Here is a 19286-nt window from a genome sequence, read left to right as displayed (position 1 = left end):
AGCAAGTTTTGCTCATTTAGAGTCAGAAACGGTAAGTGCTTTCACTCATTGATATGCTAAGGTAGTGAAGTACGCAGAACTTTATGAGTCATTCGAGGTCTTGCATCCCATCTGGGCAAAATGAAAGGATTAATGTCACGGGGATTGGCAGATTAATCATTCTTATCTCGTTATACTCGTCCTTCTCTTATGACATCGTGTTCGATTCCAGAACAAACCGAAGTTAATATTGCTCAAGAAACGGTAGATTTTCTGCGTGGACGATGCCAATTTCTAGATCAATTTCACGAGGTGGCGTATAAATTTGAAAGAAGAGGCAGCCGTAGAATTTCAATGAGTTGAATGATTCGTATATAAAAACCTCCACAACTATTTGCAGTATCAAACTCATCCAGCTTCTTCTACCAGTAAGACATTGTCAATATTATCCTCTACAAGCCAAAATGATGAAGAAAACCATCATCTGCGTAAGTAACTTAACGTTCTCAAAAATCGCCAAATTACTTTATGACAATTTTTCTTTCCAAATCGAACAGCTTTTAATTGTCGTGGCGATGGCCGCAGCAGCACCTAGCCAAGTGAATGATCATGAAGACCATTCTGCAGAGAAACATGACGACAAGCCAGCCCATCATGAAGAACCAGCCCATACTGCAGAACACCATGCTGCCAGACGATCAGCGGATAAGGATGAAGATCATTCTGCTGAGAAACATACCTCATCCAACGATAAGGACGCTCATCATGAACACTCAGCTGACGCCAAAGAGCACCACGCCAGCAAACGATCCAACGAAAAGCACGATGAGCATTCAGCCGAAAAACACGAAAATGATTCTGCTGAAAAGCATGACGAATCTTCTGAAGCCAAGCCTATCCATCACGGAGAGTCAGCTCCAAAATCAGAACACCACGCCAACAAACGGTCAGTTGAATCAGTGGAAGCTAAGGCTGTTTCTCATCATGAAGAACCTGAACACGGTGCTGAAGCCCCCAAACTCGAACCAGCACATCACGCTGAAAAGATGGCCGAACCTGACGATGACGAGGAAGCCGCCAAACCCGAACCGGCACATCACGCAGAGCATCACGCTTAACACATGACTGATCCTGTATCAGAACATGTGTCGGTGAAACATTAAATAGTTATGTATTTCACCTGGTATTTATTGACATGTTTAAGCCTTATAGTTAAAGTCATTTGTTGGAAATTAAGGCTGTGTAAATTTATCCTTAGGATAAAAATCCCTTTATGAACTTCCATTGGCTGATTTAATTCTTTCTAATAGAAGAGCTCTATGCTAATTTCCTTTGTCCAGTGCTTGAAAACGTCTTTTTGTTCAGTATCACTTGTGAAAATTGCAACTGTAGCATGACGAAAAAAAATCTATGCTGTATCACACAAATGTCTCGTTCCTTATCTTTTTTGCGTCATACTTGGGAAAAACCTAAAAACCACTCCGTTAATCAATAAATTCGGAGCTATCAGAATCGTTAGAGGTGAAATAGATTCTTTCCACGTCCATTAATCGCGCGTTGGTTGGGAAACACGCGAGTGACGTGGCCAAATTTGTAAATTTCTCAATAACAAATCATTCTTAATCGCATAAAGCCGCCAGAACTCAAAAGGTACACAATCCAAATCGTTTGATAAAATCAGATGGGGCAAGAATTTGTTACATATAACACAGGTAGGTTAATGAAATAAAATCCTTCTCGTAATACATAAATATCCATGTTGGATGGAGTGAGTTTGCGAGTCATGTGCAAAATCACACAGGCACAGGGCGCTCGCAACCCTGATCAAAAATTTAGCTTAGTCAATACGACGTGAAGCAAAATTAGTAAAGAAATATGGCTTGCCCTTTGTATTTAGTAATTTCGTCCTTTTTTTTTCATGGGTTTTTCTGTTTCGTATAGCTTGCTTGTTTTTTTACGTTGGGCTGAATTGCAGAGCAGGTGCCAACGCTGTCTGATATGCTTACGGCAACAACTTAAGCCTATTTGTCTTTCGCGTTCGTTCCTGATAGCAGCAGGCACCAGAGGTATCCAAACAAAACCTGTTTTTATCTTGTACCCGATATTGAACGTTTAAAAGGTCTTGTTCCATTAGATTCGTCCACAGTCCCTGAAATTATTGCCGGTTTTATAACGCAAAAATGGCTGCTACTTCTCCGGTTTTTTTGCGTCTAATGGCTAATGCGGTGGCTGTTGCCAACCATGCAGGTAAAATTTAGAATATTTCAAACGATATGTCAATTCCCACACACAGTATTCTTATTAATCTTAAATTTTCAGGCAACATCATTCGGGAAGTCATGAGCAAAGGGGACCTTGGTATTGTTGAAAAGGTATCGTCCAGTGTTCACCTTAAACAAGATCAATAATATTGACTTTATTTACACGTCTATGTTAGGGAGTGAATGACCCTCAAACTGAGGCTGATCGCAGAGCCCAACAGTGTATTATTGGCAACCTCAACAAAAAATTCCCATTAATGAGTGTTATTGGAGAAGAAGATCTTGCCCAGGAAATTGATGTTGAATTAGTCAGTGATATTGATAAAGAAGTTTTGAATCTTAAATGCCCAGAAGATCTTGTCAATGTTACAGAAGAAGATGTGAGTATTATCTATGATTATTAAGCAAAGTGTCACAAGTTTCATGATGTTTTTCCTCAGTTTGTTGTGTGGGTGGATCCACTTGATGGTACAGCAGAGTACACTGAAGGTGATTCAAACTATTAAAAATATTTCAAGTTTTATAGTAATACTAATACCTAGTTTGAATTAGGCATGCTGGACCATGTGACAGTATTGATTGGTATTGCTCACAAAAATCGTCCAGTTGGAGGGGTAATTCATCAGCCTTACTACAACTACAAAAACGATAAGGCAGGACTTGGGCGAACTCTGTGGGGTATTCCGGGAGTTGGCGTTGGTGGATTCAACCCTGTTGCACCACCAGAAGGAAAACGTCTGGTTGTAACAACACGTAGTCATATGACACCCGTAGTTCAGCAAGCCCTGGATTCCCTAAAACCAGACGAAATCCTGAGAGTCGGGGGAGCTGGATATAAAGTATGTAATTATTCCCACCTGCCACAATTTCAAGCTTTAAGGTTTTTAAAAAATAATCTTTCAAAGGTTATGCTGTTAATGGAAGGAAAAGCCACAGCTTACGTGTTTGCAAGCCCTGGCTGCAAAAAGTGGGACACTTGCGCCCCAGAAGCAATTTTGACTGCAATGGGTGGTCGTCTTACCGACATACACGGAGATGCCTACTCGTATGCTTCAACAGAGATGCACCCCAACAGGCGAGGGGTTCTAGCCGCTGCCAAATCTGACGACCACAAATGGTTTGTCGAAAATATTCCAGACGCTGTTAAACAACTCGTCAAGTCTTAATAGCAATTCTTTTTTTCAAAGTCCACTGCCCTTACATAACTATTCCATTTTAAATTTCCAGAGAACTATTTTAACCGTTCAAAATTAGTAGAATTCATTTTGTTTAGCAGAGAAAACATACGAAAAGACCAGTCATCAGAGGCGATTCTAGTACTTGTTGCTCGTTAGGAAGCTTTTTAATGACCTATGATATTTTTGTGGTTTCAGTTTTCCAATCAACTGACTACATGACTGCCCATTTTGTTTACTTTCGATTGTTGGCGTCGCCCATAACTTACAGAATACATACTAGAGAATACTAACGAATCGCAAGATTTTAACACCCTTATAGCCTTATCCTAAACTACCAACCTCTTGTTCGTTTTAAAGGTGCACTAATAACCTGGGAGACTTTCCGGACATGGAGAAATCTTACCCTTGATCTGATTCAAGTGTTTTTTTAAATTGCTAATAAACAAAAGATGCGAAATTAGAGACAATGTCTAGTAAATCTAGCCTATTATGAATCAAGATTCCTTTTGATTATTTATCACTTACGTTGAAGTCTTCAAATTTGGCACGAATAAAGAAGATAAAATCAGGCAGCGACCTAGATGCGCTCGATTTCCGCAACGGTTCTTCACGTTTATGAATTGCCTTGAGCGAGTTGACACGAATACGCCGAAGGTTATCGCAAATCGACTCCCAATATATAATAAGCTTAACACAATAGCGGTTATCGTTCATCAGTAGCATCTTAGACATCTTACGTAAACGGATTTAGGACACTGTGCCCTCTCCACATGTCAGGAAAACAGGCCCTAAAAAGATCTTTCCAATATAAGTAGTATTTATCAACCGAATTAAACAATAAGAAATGACTTATTTGGTCAACTTCCTCCACTAACAAAAAGGTGTACTGGTCGATCTGACGTCAACATCTCAGCAGCTCGTTGACTTCCTACAATTGCTGCAAGTCTTTGGGCGTCATAAGATGAATATAGGACTGTGCAAGTTTGACTACCATCCCCTCGGTATTTTGGATTTTGAAATGCGTCCTGAAATTAAAAACCAGGCGACAAATAAAAAAATAAATAAATAAGATCAATTAAGAAAATAAAATTCAAAGGCAAAACATAGTAAAAAAAATCAGGCTTACCTGGAGAAGGTTGCAAAGCTCCGGATAAAAATTAGGAAAAGTTGGTAGCTGATAGAAAACAATGTGATGAATTCCCTTCATTGTCAGTCGCCTGTAAAAATGAAGGCGCTCTGTATACAGCAGCAAACGCTTCTTCCCAAGAAAGAAGCGATTACGAACTTGGGCCAATTTCCCGTCTGGTGTATATTCACAAGCCTAAATTGAATGATTAAATTAATACCCTGGAATTTAAAGTATTTTCATTTCATGACTCACTTGGCCAAAGTTGTATTCTTCTTTGTGAAGATGATTCCTAAGTCTTACGTAATCATAATACGAAGGAATGTAAATGAGCGTATTGCTCATTAGAAGATCGCGATACTGCGGAAGAATCTTTTTTGTGAAAAAATGGAAACGATCGTCAGCTGATTGAGTTGCTGATGGCGTTGGAATTCGATGAAATGCTTGAGGTAGTTGAACAAGAACACGGCAAACGGTTGTTGCTGAGGGTAAAACCACATTTTCTACACGCACCTTGCCGGAAAAATTTGTTCCACGGCGAGAAAAAAGCGCGGCAGCTTCCGGAAGTGCTACGCTGCTAAAAATTAAATTCTGTCTATAATGAGGGGAGTAACCGTTTAACGCCCAAAGACGAACACGACCTGTTAACCAAAGATTATTTTTAATAACTTGAACTAAGGCAGTCTATTAGTTGAGTCATACCCAAGTCTGTGTCATGTTGCTCTCGTGGTTGAAGGTGCAAATGTTGAAAAATATGAAGGACATGATCCCAATTCTTGTGGGAAGAAAAGGAAAAATTACACTGGGACACAAATTAAACCAAAGGAAATATTACCTGCATGTAGAGAATATCTGTTTGGTCTATCACAAGTACTTCTATGCTACAAAGAAAGTCAAAATCATCAGCGAGTAGCGTTCTTGCTCCCAGCGGAGATGCAATAAGAATATCGGCCTTGTAGAATCCAGCATAGAGCTAAAGAATTTTAGGTAGGAAACGTTAACTAAAGCTTTGCGAAGTTAAATGCTGCCTTTCTTACTTTGAGAGTACGTTTAGCAACCGAAATTCCTATTCGAAACGAATCATCAGTGTTTCCTGTAAAAACGGCTTCGTAATCTTCTGGCTTGTAACTCTTTTTATTTTCTTTTTTGTCCTCTTCATCCTTCTCCTCACCGAACTCTTTATAAAAGCGGTCCTTATTGATGATTTGCCCTTTCACGGGAAGTAGCAGTGAGGCCAATTTTTCCACAATCCTGAATTTATTAAAATAAATATAAATAGCAAAAAAAATTTACGAAGCTTATGACTTACTTAACGGCAGAATTCCTCAACGGAGCGATAATTAGAACTCGAGGGCGCACTAGACCCTGGTCTCGAAATTCGACATCGTCAGTCGATTGTCCATTTTCCTTGTCCTTCTTCAATTTCGCATTGTGAAATAGAACTTTATCTCTCGACTTGAGAACGTGGTTCAGGGAATGAAGGCAATAAACAGTTCGAATCTCATCGTTGTTCAAATGGTTCATTTCAGGATAATATATATCACGGTAATCGTGCGCGAGACTGAATAGCTCGTGCTGCAGAGGAGAAAGCAGTTCTTCGGCCGTCTGAATGCTACTATCAGAGAGTGGCCGCTTGTCAAGGTTGGCACATAATTGTGATTTAACTCCATAATCTACTAGGGGAACTCCAGTCTTCAGTATTGGCAGTGTACCAGGAATAACATATTTTTCTGTTGTTTCACCCAATAGTACAAGTTTAGGTTTCTCCATTTTCTTGTCGACTTTTATTGGTAGATGGATCACCATTCTTCCAAGTGCTTTCCAGTTTAGTTCCTGAGTCTCATAAGGCTTAGGTGATGTCAAAATTTCTAAAAGAGATTCACTCATTTCTCTTTCATAGTGAAGGTGGTATGGGTCAGTTGATGAAGCTATTTCCTCTTCATCATCAGAAGGTTCTTCCTCTGATTCATCTTCATGTTCTTCATCGTCTAGTTCTTCATTATCTTCTTGAACTTCATCAGTTTCCTCAACTCCGAGTAGATCTCTTTCTTCCTCTTCATCATCTTCATCCTCTAAATCAACTTCTTCATCCCCTTCTTCTTCCATTTCTTCATCACCCAATTCAGAAACACTATCTCCTTCATTTCTGCTATCAGCTTCTTCAGACTCATTTTCAGACCCAACATCTTCTGATTCCTCTTCATCTGATGTCAAAACTTGCTGTGCCCTGTTACCAGATTTAAACATAGACAGTAATTGGGTATAAGGTTTAACTTCTTCCTCTGACTCGCTACTTGACGAGGATTCCTCTATAAGCGGTTCACTTTCTTTTTCGGGCTGAATCTTCTGCCTTTTATTATCTGATTCAGCATCCTTTTTTTTGTCTTCATCTCTGTTGAATTTTCTCTTGTTTTTGAAATTACCTCGGCCACGTGAAGATGAATTACGAGAGCCATGGTTTTTGAAATTTCCACGCTTAGATCCTCGTCGCCCACGACCCATTTCTTAAAGAAAATTTTAGAGTTTAGCTTTGCGAAAACTCAAAAGGCACGTGTCAAAAAGAAAATCAAATTGCAGACGCCCAACGTTGCCAGATTAGCATATTGAATCGAAATTTAAGGACGAAAAATTGAACATTTAAATCTAATCTAATTTGCATTTAAAATCTTTTGTAGAAGTATTTTGCATAGAAAATTTAAGAGGTAATACCCATCTGAGTTTCGGCTTGTTCACATTGGCTACCGTAACTGAAGAATCGTTTGCAATTTAGAATTCTTTGTAAAGAAACAATGGTTAAACAAAGTGTTAAATAAATAAAATTTTTAGCAGTAAATTTTTTCTTTTGAATTAAACAACTCTGTCCGTTTAATCGTATGAATTTTTATTTTATAAAAAGCTAGGCTGCTTCTGTTTTATCCATTGTAAAGCATAAGACCATTTTGCCACGTTAACGGGGAAACTGAGCGTTCAAAGCTGTAGCCAGTTTTTATTTCCTAGGATGGTTCCTAAAATGATAGAAATTTCTCTTCATTTTAATCTATATTTTTTCGTAGGATTTGTTAAAGCGAAATTTCTTGTATGATGTTTTTTTTATTAATTGATGGTTAATTATTGAATCATTATTAGAGATGACAACGTCGATTGCAACAGTAAAAATGGCGGGCGTCTGCTACTATCAGGAAATTCCACTTCTCCTGTAAAATTAGTTTATTTACCTGAAAAAGTTGACAGGCTATGTTTTGTTATCCATCTTATCGGATTATGTATACCGCAGAAAAAAGCATTTGAATGTGAAATGTTTTGGACCCTCGTGGTGGGAGGCCGTTGTTTAAACGGTGGAGCAAACATGTTTGAATAATCGAGTTTAAGTTGTTTGTGTTTTTCGATTCGTTTGTTGTTCACCGATGGCTGGCCAAACGGATCTGAACAGTGGCAGTGCAAGTGGCAACAGCAGCCGAGATGATGTGCGAACTCATTTCACAACCAGGGAGGGAGTATACAAGTTGATGACATTGGCCGAATACTCCCGGGCTAATCGGTTGTCTGGGTATAGTGCAATACAAAGCCAACAAGGAGCAGCCCTCGGTCAAGGTTCCAACCCTCCAGTTAGGGTTACCTTTGTGTCTTTGCCATCTGATCCAGCAGGGTTTTGTGATCGCATTTGTTTCAACTATGGTCGGGAACTCTACTTTTATACATACAAAGGAGCCAAGAAACCCGCAGACTTATCGAAACCTGTAGATAAACGAATCTACAAAGGAACAAGTCCCACTTGCCATGATATCAATAAATTAACCATAAGTAGTGAAAGTGTTATGCTACTAGTTGGTTTCACTGGTGGACAAATCCAATTAGTGGACCCGATTAGGAAGGAAATAGGAAAGCTTTACAATGAAGAGGTATTCTTACTCAACTTTTTTCTATTTGAATGTATGATTTTAGCTAATGCTGTTTACTTTTTTGCAGAGGATAATTGAAAAAACTAAAGTAACATGCATCAAGTGGCTGCCTGGTTCGCCCAACTTGTTTCTAGTTTCTCATGCGTCAGGGCAAATGTATCTATACAGCGAAGACGTTACGTGTGGAGGACCCGCCCCACCAACGTACCAACTGTTCAAGCAAGGAGCCGGTTTCTCAGTATGGACGTGTAAAGCAAAAAGCACCCGAAATCCCATTTACAGGTAATTATATTATTTGTCACCAATCGATTAACCAATGTTTAACGAAAGTCTATTGTTTGTAGGTGGGTAATTGGAAACGGTGCCATCAACGACTTTTCCTTCTCACCTTGCTCGAAGTATCTTGCTGTCGTGTCGCAGGACGGCTGTCTGCGTGTTCTCAATTACGATGCCATGGAACTAATTGGTCTGGCCACATCATTCTTCGGCGGTCTGTTGTGTGTCTGTTGGTCACCTGACGGGCAGCTGGTAGTAGCAGGTGGCGAAGACGATTTGGTGACGGTTTGGTCATTTCAACAAAAGAGAATCGTAGCTAGGGGACAGGGTCATCGATCTTGGATTACGGTGGTGGCGTTCGACCCCTTCACCACTTTATATTCATCTCAACATTCGTCTTCCAAGTCTTCGAAGGAAGGAACAGATACTGTCTCTTCAAATGGAATAGGCGGATGTGAGGACGACCTAGAGACGAAAAACGCAACCCCTGACATTGCTACCTGTTACCGTCTAGGATCTATAGCCATGGACACGCAAATTTGTCTGTGGGAGTTGACGGACGACGTCCTGAAACAGCCTTATGGTTCCCGGAGTCGAGCTTCAATGGTCTCTGGACCAGGATCGCCTCCTTCTAGTCTGAAGTTCACTGGCCAAACGCCCATTTCAGGCGATAGAAACAGCAGTAATATTTTGACGGTAGCGCCCATTAACGCCACCATTGCCACCTCGGTCGTATCTAATAATACTGCCACGACACCGATCAACACCGCAGGATCTCTTACTCAGCGGTTGGCGAGTTTGACTTTTTCGGAGAGGAAAGCTGGGCAAGACCCGGACTTGAAATCTCACCGTAAAAATTTTAGCCTTGGAAGTGGCAAGAATTCATCAGATAAATCGACGGCCAACTCTTCGGCTTCCAAATCGTCCGCGCCGGTTCAGTCCCAATCTCTAGTGACGGGATGCGCCGATCCGCTCCGTCTTATCGGGACGCAAGCCTGCCCCCGGCTGGACGAAATTCCCATGCTGGAGCCGCTCGTCTGCAAGAAGGTAGCCCACGAACGGCTGACGGCGCTCATCTTCCGCGAGGACTGCCTCATTACCGCCTGTCAAGATGGCATCGTCTGTACCTGGGCACGGCCGATTGGCCCATCTCACCACACTTCCAGCACCACCAATGAAGGCACCATGGTCTGATGATGAGAGAAAATTATCCATTCGTTTCCTTTAACCTTGCAATTAGAAGCCGACGACAATTATCATGCCCTGTCAAAATTACTCTTCATTAACCCCAATAGGAAATCATGAGCCACACCACATGTTGACCTACTATCCTCCCTTTTCCCTCCAGTGAAAATCTTTTTTGTTTTATCCGCCTTTCCTCGCTGCGCGTCCATCTTCATGTTCATTTGATTTCATTCCTTTATCGTGTAAAAAAAAAAAAGAAACAGATGAAACGGCCTCGTTTATGGTTTTCTTTCCCCGCCTGACGAGGAGGGCTCTGGATCTAACGGCATTTTTTTTTCTTTTTGCAATTCCTTATCTCACCTTCGTGCATTTTTCCCCCATTCTTCTCCATGTACCTACAGGGTATATGATGCTGTCACGTGACCTAGAGCTCTTGGCGAAGATGATGACCATTTGTTAAAACATTGTTTCTCTTCATTATTATCCCTGCAGTTTGCCTCTTCAGACAATTTTCTTTGCGTAAACATTCATTTCTTCTTTTGTTTTACGAGCGTGGTACCGAATTCACGTCGGGACGGAATGGTCGATGTTTTTGAATGGAGAAAGAGAGATCAACCACCCACCCATCCCCCCTTGTTCCGTATACATAGAATGTTGTAACATAGACATTGAAAAAAGTTGATTTATGGATTTATCACTGAAATAAAACAAAAGGAAGTTGTTTTTTTTTGACACATTGTAATTTAGTTTTATATTTATTAGAACCAAAAAGGTACCGCCATTTTTTTAAAATGATAAATAAAAGCAAATGCAGATGATGTACATTAGCGTCGTCTGCGAATTTACTAATCCCTCGAGTTCGAAAGTTAAAATTAATTTACTATTACCCAGCTGTTTGTGTGTGGGATTTTTTGATCAGCTGCTTCCAATTTCTTTCATTAAAAATACTGGTTTAAATTATCATGGCAAATAGCTTTGGATGTGCAAATTTTACAGAATATCTAGAACTGGAACGATCATAAATCAAAAAGGACAAACGCGGGAAACAAGTCGACAATCGTCTGATTCACGACAATGCCGCTAGAGACAGCTGGATGGAAATGGATCTGTGGTACGTGGAAGAATAATAATGAGATGTTGGTGCACCTGTTTGTATAACAATGGATCGTGGATGACCGATGAGAAAACAGGTGAGGCACGAAACCCGATGGCTGACACACGAAAACTACCACAGGCCACAAAAAGAAGTTCGTTTTTCCTTTAGTACTTCAATTTAGCACGAGTTGGTACCGACAAACTCACTGTTACTACAAAACTGGATCGAGTACCATTTTCTTGCTCTACTTGCACGGATTTCAAACAAGTCTCATGTGATTATATAAGCTACCCATTCTAATCTTTTATTAGCGTGTGATAGTCAACTAAGGTATTTCTACAGTCTACCATTTTGTATGTTTGCCTTTCGTTTTAGTTTTCATCGTCAGAAATCATGTGGTTCACACGAACTTTCAAGCTTTTCTCTTCTTTCAACAGATGGCGCTCACAATAGCAGACGAAACATCTGTCATGCAACTTTTTTTTTTTTATATATATATTCCCCCTTTGGGGCTCACACACTCGCATAGAGTGCGCGTATGAGATATTTTCTCTGTACGCCGCAAGGCTCGCAGTCTGTGATGAACCCAAGTCGTGCTCAGTCGTCGTTTATTGTGTTGAATCCCCACGCCGTTTGATCGTATCCCACGTTTCATTTCACTCCACATCTAAAAGAAATCTGATGGATAACTTAAAGTAAAACAATCAACAATCGTCTGTGTGTGTGTGTGCTTGAAAGGGTTGTCAGTGTGTACAGCGAAAAGTGATTCACTTTGTTGCTGGCAGACGCCTTGGATTTGTGTGTGTTGCCCCACCATTAAGAGGGGGAAAGAGGGTAGTGGAGAATTTCCCAGTGTGTACGAAGAACACAAGAGAATAACAGCACGAAAAAGAAAGCCAAACACGGCCGTGGACTATGTCATGTGCATCCAGCAGTCCGGTTGGTTTCGCCGCATCACATTTCTCAGCTCAAAGTTCTCCAGTTTTGCCTTCAATGAAATCGGGCGATGGAAGTCAGCCATCACCTGCTCCTCGCTCGTCTTCCTACATGCTGGTATATAACTTTTATATCTTTTCTTTCATTGTTTAAAATTCTTGTAATTTTCAAAGAGAAAAGTTTGGCTTTTTTTTTTTTGGCACAAAGAATGCGTTCCCGAGTTGTTAGGCCCGAAAAACCTTTTCTTTTACCCACACACCCACACCCGGACTTATTTTTGTCTAGCAGCAAAAGAAGATCTCCCTTCTATTTTTCCCCTCCCACACACGTATTTTTCGAACCCCTCTCTCGTCCGGTATCGTGTGTGTAGCAGAACGAAAATCCACGTGAAACCAGTGGCGCAAAATGTGAAACCGGATGGGATTTTTTCCCTCCTCTCTTCATCATTGAGTCACTTTTTTTCCCTAACGATAGATGAAATTCCATATCTGATAAAAGTTCGCAGAAATTCACGATTTCAGTTGTTAGAAAGAGAATGTTTTTGTTTTTTTTTCTGGCGTTTCCGCAGCCTCAGGCCAACTGTTTCCCCTCTCTTCTTCTTCGTTATTACGACGTTTCTCAGTTCCCCTTTTCCAACTTTCTCGTACGTAAAACCACGTCGACTAAAACACGCGAGCACTCCCGCGTGCATAGAGGTCGTCCATCACGAAAAAAGAATTTTTTTTTCGAATTTTTCTGTTTTAAGAGCAGCAGCCGGATGCAATTGTTACATTGGCTTCCATTGTTGCCAGCTTTTTTTCGCACGCTCTTTGTCTTTTTGCTTTAAAATTAGCTTATCCAAATATATTTTCAATTAAAAATTCCAATTTAAAATACTTTTTACTAATCCCATCCGGAAACCCGTTTTATCTTATTAGGATTAAAAAGCTTTAAACTTGAGTAGTTGGTGGGGACCTTTTTGTTGTCCTTCTAAACAATTCCCCCTACTGATTTTGTAATAACCTCTTCCGGTTGAGGTAGAAAGATACTTTTTTTTTGTATTTTGTAACGTCATCCGCTCTGTGAAGTGGGGGGAGGGGACTATAAAAGAATTTTTTCGAGAAAGTTTTTTATATTTTTGGTGCCAGAAGGGTCCCCCTAGTTGAAGAAATCTTTTTATTGATATCTTGTGGCCTTGCTCGTTTTGAGCTTTAACACCACGCAGCAAGATACTTGCGCGTGATTTTCATCTTCCCCGAAAAAGACGTAGATGCCGCCGGCTAAACGATCATATACTGAATATGTTGATATGTTTTTACGGGTGGGGGGAGCCGCCCTTCTTCCATTTGTGGGCATCCGTAGCTTTACCCTATCAAGTGGTAGGTCTATTATGTGTATCTTCTCCTCCTTCAACTTTGTTATGTGATATGCGGATAGAACATATTTTTCTTTAACTATCGAATATCCCAACGGCTTATTTGGCTTAACGGAATTTCGTTTGATTTTAAGTGTTTTAAAATTCCTAGAGAAACTATAACATTATACATAACAATAAAATGTTGTGGAGTTTCATTTGATGGGCGTCCCTTTAAAACAAGAATATGGCTGGATCGATTGAGGCCAACACCCAATAGTTTTTTTTATGCTATTCTACTCCGCTTAATTGAATTAGATCACACGATAACGGTTCATCAGACAACGCCCTTAAAAATCGATGACACTGTTTAATAGAGGCCCTTAAATTCGAATGGGGTAAATGACATTAACATCATTGTGATTTCCGGCGGATGTTGCCGGGAATCGTGAGTCAGACGGCCTTGACCTCAAATCATTTGAAAATTACGTGATTATTTTTCTTCTACATCACAGATGTTGAACAGCTTCGCGTCGGATCTGGATTCCATCCTCAGTGATTTGAGTACCAGTCCGACGCTACGAGGAAGTCAGGAACTGGTCGGATCGCCGGATCGAAGCGATGTCGGGAATAGTCCCGCGGTTTCCTGTCCCGACTTGCCCGGATTCTCACAATCGTGCGGTGAAGATGCGGTCGACTCTTCAGATATTCCGCTACTTGAGAGACTCATCCGAAGTCATCCCATTTGGTATTTGCCCAATATCCAACGGGTAGCAGCCGCCCAGCTCCTTCAAAATCAAGAACAAGGCGTAAAAACATTTTCAAACAAATTCTATTCGATTAAGATTTAATTCTTTTTAATTCTCACAGGTTTTTATAACTCGCCAATCGAGTCAGCCGGGCACATTAGCGTTATCAGTTAAATTGACATCTACTGTGCCGGAAGCTGGATCTCGTCTTAGTATCGGTGCTGCCGTTATAGGCGCTGGTGTCCAACATTATCTGATTGAAGCCGCTGAAACTCCTCAAAATGGTGTCAGACTCGAATCGTCTGATTTCGTATTCGATAACTTGCCTGCCCTTTTGGCACACTATTGCCAATGTTGCGACGAACTACCCGTCCGTCTCAGATTGCCGGCCAGAATTCGCAATTGTTCGAACCGTCCAAGTCTCACATCTTTGGCTTCATTAGGTAATTTTTCTAAAATGTTACTGACCTTTAAACATTCGTTCCTTTTAACAGATAAGTCGCACACCAACAGAAGTGCAATCACTATCATGTACTCCCCGTGTGTATACGCGCCTTTGTTTATCGGTGATATCAAGTAGTAAAACTAAAATGTGCCCAGACTTGCCCAATCAACGCAGGACACACGAGTGCAATAATCTCTTGGAATTGTGGTAGATAAGGAGGTTGTTAAAAAAAAAATTCTTTTATTTCTACAGGACAAGAATTTTGGAACACGGGTGAAAACATTTTAACGATTTCAACTAAGAGGGCACCGCCAGTACCGCCATTAAGGCTATCCACATTCGAACCGTTGCTTCCAACCCCAACTACACCCGATGACCGGAAAAGTCATTCACCTCGATTGGAAGCTCGTGGTTCCGAGCCAGTGCCTCCGCCACCTCCCCCACGTTGGTGCAAACCTCAATTGGCTATTACCAATTTCAATCCTTCATCGGATTCATCACTTGAACCGGAATCGCCCGTTTTTGCTATTGACACCCCACCGTTGTTGAAAGAAGTTGTTCCAGTTGTCGAAGAACAGCCAAAAAAGGAAATTAAAAGGCACGTACAGAGAAGAAGAAAACCCCGGCGGAGGAGATCGACAGCTCCATTGTCTCCGCAATGCCATCACAGCAGTTTGGCGGACAAGGCCAGCGATTATGAAGATATTTGGGGCACGTCGCCCGGTGCCAGTCACGATGAAGACGCTGATGAAGGATACGATCCTCCACCACGGCCCGTTATACTGGCCAATGAAGAAGATACGGCCTTAAGTGATCGGCCGGAAGATGAGATCTGTCATGAGAATTATTCTGCCACAAGTAGCAGCTCGAATTCGACGTTGGAAAAGATGACGTCAGTCAGCCCGGAACGCAGACCGTCGATTTCAAGTGGACCAGAGTCATTGGTAGATGTCATAGAGCCGGAAGAGATTAAACCACCATCGCCTTTCCAGGAAGAACCACAAAGATTATCTGTGACAATTATCGAAATCCGAAATAATCCAGTGCCTGAAATCGATCATCAACAAGAGGATAAGATCCAAATGCAGGTGGAGAACAAAGAAAATGCTGAACCGGATACAAGTGAAATTGTCGCACTAGTTCGGAGACGGACAAGTTGCAGTTCGACCGAAAGTCGAGGAGAAACAAACAGCCGGAGAACATCTCCTCTTTATTCTGAACCAGCGGATGCCTTACCTCCGGAATTAGCATGGAAACATCAACAACCAGGACGGCCATTGCCTGTACCTCCTTTTCCATCCGTACCGACAACTGATTTCAGTACATTTACTAAAGACGGTTACGTCCGTTGCACTCTGCCCAGTTTGACACCATCGCAATCGAATCCGAGGGTCAACGTCTTGCCACCAACTGGACAGCGTCCCATATCAAACAACAATAGAGGCAAGCAGGTTGTTATGCCGAAGCCTCCAACCGGTTCATCCATCACGACATCGTTGCCAATCGAACAACGTAAAGCTTTTCCATCCGTCATTTATCTCCCAGCGCCTGGAGAAGATACGGTTACCATACAGGTATATCTTAACAATTTAGATTTTTTGTTTAAATGAATTTTGATTGGAAATTTTCACACACGACAGGAAGTCTTAACGACCTTGTGCCCATCGGCGGCCTTGGGCACTCCATCGCCTGTTCCATCACATCCTCAGTTGACTCGGAATGTGGCCACATCTCATCTAACAAAACAACGAGTTTCTGCTTATGATAATTTATTATCAGGCTCGGCTGGTGATCTGGAGGAAGCGGATGAAGAGCCGGATGAACGAGATAATGATTCGAGTGATGATGGAACAGTCACTGAATTTTCTGAGCCTTGGGATAGCGCTCGATGGGATCGACTTCTTTCATCGCCATCTAGTAGCATCCGTGGAGGAACTAGTACGATAGGCAGACGGAAGCGGTCTCTCCATCTCGCCCAGCAACATACGCTCAATACGGGCAGCTCGAATTCGTCAGACGGCGGAATTGGCACACTCAGTGATTTCGAAACGCTGAGGCCAATCGATCCAGCGCCGAAATCGATAAACGACCGACCCCCTTCCGGTTCACATGCTCCGCTTTCACGCACCCGCAGTTTCAAGGACAAAATGGACCCATTGTTGGCTTCTCCTCGATTATTAGCCTTGCGTTCCACGTGTAACAGCCAAGCTGGCAGAAACCTTCAGGTATCGATGATGAAACGTTTTTTTGTATGTAAATTTAATTCATGTATTTTCTTTCCAGGTTTTGATTCTTCAACTGGGACGGGATTGTACCACAACTTTTGGCCGAAGTTTGCAAAATTTCCTACAGTGTACACGAGAAGCCAAAGAGCAGCGGGCAGCAGCTGTCCTCCGTAACGTCCGTCAATTCATTTCGGGAATTAAAAACTTTTTAGTTCAACATGGAGAGCCGGCCTTTGATAATGCATTGTTGGACATTCGTGCTAAACTTAAATCGAATGAATTCCTCAATGTCGATGTCGTCCTGGAACTCGTTCTACATCAGCTGGTCACTCTTCCGCTTCGGTATTTCAATTGCAAAAAAAGGAAATGAACGTTGAATGTTATTAATGATCTGAATTTAATAGGTCGCATTTGTACAAATTACTGGGACAAGAAGCTCTAGCTGCTGGAAGTGTGCAGCAATTACTTGCTGGAATCCGAGTAGCTCGTGAGATTCATCCGTCAAGTTTAGGATTGAAAGAAGGGCAAACGCCACCTTCGACGGACATCCTGGACCGGGCAACAGCCAGCATGGAACGTTTGCAACGGGCAGCTTCTCCTTTGGACAAGCTGGAACAGTTGCTTGACGCTTGCACTGTCATCTACAATCACGCAGCCGAAACATGTGGCGAGTCTGTCGCGGCTGAAGATTTCCTTCCGCTATTAGCCTGGTTGCTGGCCCATTGCGGTTTCTCCACAGCTGAAATGGAAGCCGATTTCATGTGGGCCTTGCTCCAACCTTCGCTATTAGCCGGCGAAGGTGGTTATTTCTTAACAGCCCTGAGTTCCGCCGCTCAGCTCTTGAAGAACCTTCAGTCGAGGCCGGCCTCTCCGTCGGATTGCGGCAGTTGGATGGGAACGCTGACTTCAATCCCTGGAGGCGACGTCTCCTCATGTACGTCCATGTCGACATCCATCCAAACGCCTTGCGTTCTTCGAGTTCTGGTAGCCGATGAGAACCAGAGCAGTTTATTGGCCCGTACCGTTCCCCTACGGCCATCCATGACAGTTCGTGACGTCACCAAATTACTAGCCCTCAAACTGCGACTGTCCAACCCTCAGGACTTTACGCTGGTGGCTCTTGTAGACGGCCAAGGTGCGTTCCAACCATTTCCTCTTTCACTTGTTTGGCTTCTCCGCCAGACTGTGACCGTTCGTGACGGCTCCCATGGCATTGGACGAGATAAAAGAATTCCTCTTTTTAATATTATCTCCAACTTATTTCTTTTTTTTTTTTTTTTTTTTTTTTGTTGTTGTTGTTGTTGTCATCACTTAGAGATCCAATTACCCGAGACGGAAAACCCTCAGACGTGGATTTTGGGCAACGCTGCAGCGACGGCTGTGGCGGCTGCGGCAGTGACGGCCGCCGTCAACGGAGGCGGAATAGATCGACCCTGCACTACGTTTGCCTTCCGGCGTCAAGACGCCAAGATAGCGTGGCCTAGACAGATCAACGGCTAAAAAAAAAAAAACACATGAATATTAATTTAAAGAGTTAGAAAGGAGAAAAAGATTCCTTTGTTTTTAAATCTCCATCGTGATGACATGAAAACCCTAAAAATGGGAGGAAAAAACAAAAACAATTGGTAATTTTCTCCCTTTTTGGGATGTTACCCTAAATGGGCACGGGTGGCACACATATATAATAAATATACACAACAACGCGTGTGCCACACCTTTTCGTGTCGAACGAGGGGAGAGACATGACACGGGCGTATGAATCACCTGGCACAGAGAGCAAATCTGGTTTATCTGTTGCTGTTCTTTATGTGCACCACTATTATTTTACTACTGCACCACTACTATCTGAAACGGAATTTGTCATGCTTCGCCCATTTTTTTCTGTTTTCTATTTTACCTGTTTTTTTTTCTGTTGGAATGATGACGACACCTAATCCGCGGTTTTTGATTTTTTATGCTGACGATTTCTCTCTTCTTATTTTTCTTTCCATTTTTGCATATAAAGAAAATGAATCAGCATAGATGATTCATTGAGTTAAGGAAACGGAACTTTAAAAAGACAAAAGATAGAAAATGTCGAATGCTCATTTCGCCATGTAATGTAAAAATAAAAACATGTGTGCTCATGTGTGTGTGACGTTATAAACATGGCTTCTAACACACCCTTTATACATATATAACTTCTTTTACCAATTACTACATGCCTGTGCAAAAATATATTCAAGAGACAATGTTGTTTGCAATATTTATTAGAATGTTTTCTTTTTAACTCTGTAGAACGAACAAAGAAGAACGAACGGTATACACAAGAATTCACGACCATACTTGGCCATCCTAAACAGCAACAAAACAGGAATGCCTCCGGCAGAATCATGTATGCATAGTTTGGTATAATGTAAAATATAAAAAACAAGGAAAAAAACACGAAATGTTTTAGCAGGGTATGTTAGTAACTAAAAGGTGATACACACACACTGTGTGTCACCTTTGAGGTCTTCACTACCTGCTGTGTGGCCTCAATAACACGGTCGATTTTCCGGACTACGCGGGAGTCAATGCTGTAATGCTCGAAAGCCATCTTGAATTTCAAAGGTCGTC

At 41.8% G+C, this 19286-nt stretch overlaps 6 protein-coding genes across 6 annotated transcripts in view; 4 read left to right on the top strand and 2 right to left on the bottom strand.

Annotated features, from left to right (window-relative positions):
- LOC130688856 (sodium/potassium-transporting ATPase subunit alpha-B) overlaps positions 1–9118 on the bottom strand; it is a 40690-nt gene extending 31572 nt beyond the window's left edge. Inside the window, exon 1 of the mRNA XM_059497043.1 lies at positions 9115–9118. The gene's annotated coding sequence lies outside the window, so the exon portion shown is untranslated. The remainder of the gene's footprint in view (positions 1–9114) is intronic.
- On the top strand, positions 316–1406 carry LOC130688894 (histidine-rich protein PFHRP-II-like). Its single transcript, XM_057511910.1, has 2 exons — positions 316–467; positions 537–1406. Exons 1-2 carry the CDS (start codon positions 444–446, stop codon positions 1095–1097), a joined length of 585 nt encoding a protein of 194 aa, XP_057367893.1. The 5' UTR covers positions 316–443; the 3' UTR covers positions 1098–1406.
- On the top strand, positions 2083–3712 carry LOC130688875 (3'(2'),5'-bisphosphate nucleotidase 1-like). The gene is made up of 6 exons (XM_057511890.2): positions 2083–2226; positions 2299–2351; positions 2417–2620; positions 2681–2729; positions 2793–3079; positions 3146–3712. Exons 1-6 carry the CDS (start codon positions 2160–2162, stop codon positions 3404–3406), a joined length of 921 nt encoding a protein of 306 aa, XP_057367873.1. The 5' UTR covers positions 2083–2159; the 3' UTR covers positions 3407–3712.
- Positions 4216–7113, bottom strand: LOC130688860 (U3 small nucleolar RNA-associated protein 25 homolog). Its single transcript, XM_057511872.2, has 7 exons — positions 5854–7113; positions 5582–5795; positions 5380–5517; positions 5247–5319; positions 4800–5185; positions 4545–4739; positions 4216–4443 (listed from the first exon to the last, which is right to left on the bottom strand). The coding sequence occupies exons 1-7, from the start codon at positions 7044–7046 to the stop codon at positions 4276–4278; spliced, it is 2367 nt and encodes a 788-aa protein (XP_057367855.1). The 5' UTR covers positions 7047–7113; the 3' UTR covers positions 4216–4275.
- Positions 7720–10636, top strand: LOC130688504 (WD repeat-containing protein 20-like). Its single transcript, XM_059497046.1, has 3 exons — positions 7720–8443; positions 8511–8725; positions 8788–10636. The coding sequence occupies exons 1-3, from the start codon at positions 7949–7951 to the stop codon at positions 9911–9913; spliced, it is 1836 nt and encodes a 611-aa protein (XP_059353029.1). The 5' UTR covers positions 7720–7948; the 3' UTR covers positions 9914–10636.
- An 839-nt stretch (positions 10637–11475) lies between these two features.
- LOC130688854 (protein sprint-like) lies at positions 11476–18923 on the top strand. Its single transcript, XM_057511860.2, has 8 exons — positions 11476–12053; positions 13785–14078; positions 14140–14461; positions 14716–16037; positions 16104–16688; positions 16747–17030; positions 17093–17823; positions 18004–18923. The coding sequence occupies exons 1-8, from the start codon at positions 11916–11918 to the stop codon at positions 18186–18188; spliced, it is 3861 nt and encodes a 1286-aa protein (XP_057367843.1). The 5' UTR covers positions 11476–11915; the 3' UTR covers positions 18189–18923.
- The last annotated feature ends 363 nt before the right edge of the window (positions 18924–19286 follow it).

The sequence above is a fragment of the Daphnia carinata genome, chromosome 9 (genome assembly GCF_022539665.2).
Source record: "Daphnia carinata strain CSIRO-1 chromosome 9, CSIRO_AGI_Dcar_HiC_V3, whole genome shotgun sequence".
NCBI lineage: Eukaryota > Metazoa > Arthropoda > Branchiopoda > Diplostraca > Daphniidae > Daphnia > Daphnia carinata.
This window is presented reverse-complemented; position numbering and strand designations above follow the sequence as displayed.

Bases quoted from the DNA above. Each gene is read 5' to 3' on its own strand.
- LOC130688875 (XM_057511890.2), top strand. From the start codon at position 2,160: ATGGCTGCTACTTCTCCGGTTTTTTTGCGTCTAATGGCTAATGCGGTG. The intron at 2,621-2,680 runs GTGAGTATTATC...GTTTTTCCTCAG, and splicing joins TCAATGTTACAGAAGAAGAT to TTTGTTGTGTGGGTGGATCC. The intron at 3,080-3,145 runs GTATGTAATTAT...AATCTTTCAAAG, and splicing joins TCGGGGGAGCTGGATATAAA to GTTATGCTGTTAATGGAAGG.
- LOC130688854 (XM_057511860.2), top strand. From the start codon at position 11,916: ATGTCATGTGCATCCAGCAGTCCGGTTGGTTTCGCCGCATCACATTTC. The intron at 12,054-13,784 runs GTATATAACTTT...TCTACATCACAG, and splicing joins GCTCGTCTTCCTACATGCTG to ATGTTGAACAGCTTCGCGTC. The intron at 17,031-17,092 runs GTATTTCAATTG...TGAATTTAATAG, and splicing joins CTGGTCACTCTTCCGCTTCG to GTCGCATTTGTACAAATTAC.
- LOC130688860 (XM_057511872.2), bottom strand. From the start codon at position 7,046: ATGGGTCGTGGGCGACGAGGATCTAAGCGTGGAAATTTCAAAAACCAT. The intron at 5,186-5,246 runs GTATGACTCAAC...TTTGGTTAACAG, and splicing joins GCAACATGACACAGACTTGG to GTCGTGTTCGTCTTTGGGCG. The intron at 4,740-4,799 runs GTGAGTCATGAA...CATTCAATTTAG, and splicing joins AAGAATACAACTTTGGCCAA to GCTTGTGAATATACACCAGA.
- LOC130688504 (XM_059497046.1), top strand. From the start codon at position 7,949: ATGGCTGGCCAAACGGATCTGAACAGTGGCAGTGCAAGTGGCAACAGC. The intron at 8,444-8,510 runs GTATTCTTACTC...ACTTTTTTGCAG, and splicing joins GAAAGCTTTACAATGAAGAG to AGGATAATTGAAAAAACTAA. The intron at 8,726-8,787 runs GTAATTATATTA...TATTGTTTGTAG, and splicing joins ACCCGAAATCCCATTTACAG to GTGGGTAATTGGAAACGGTG.
- LOC130688894 (XM_057511910.1), top strand. From the start codon at position 444: ATGATGAAGAAAACCATCATCTGC. The intron at 468-536 runs GTAAGTAACTTA...CAAATCGAACAG, and splicing joins TGAAGAAAACCATCATCTGC to CTTTTAATTGTCGTGGCGAT.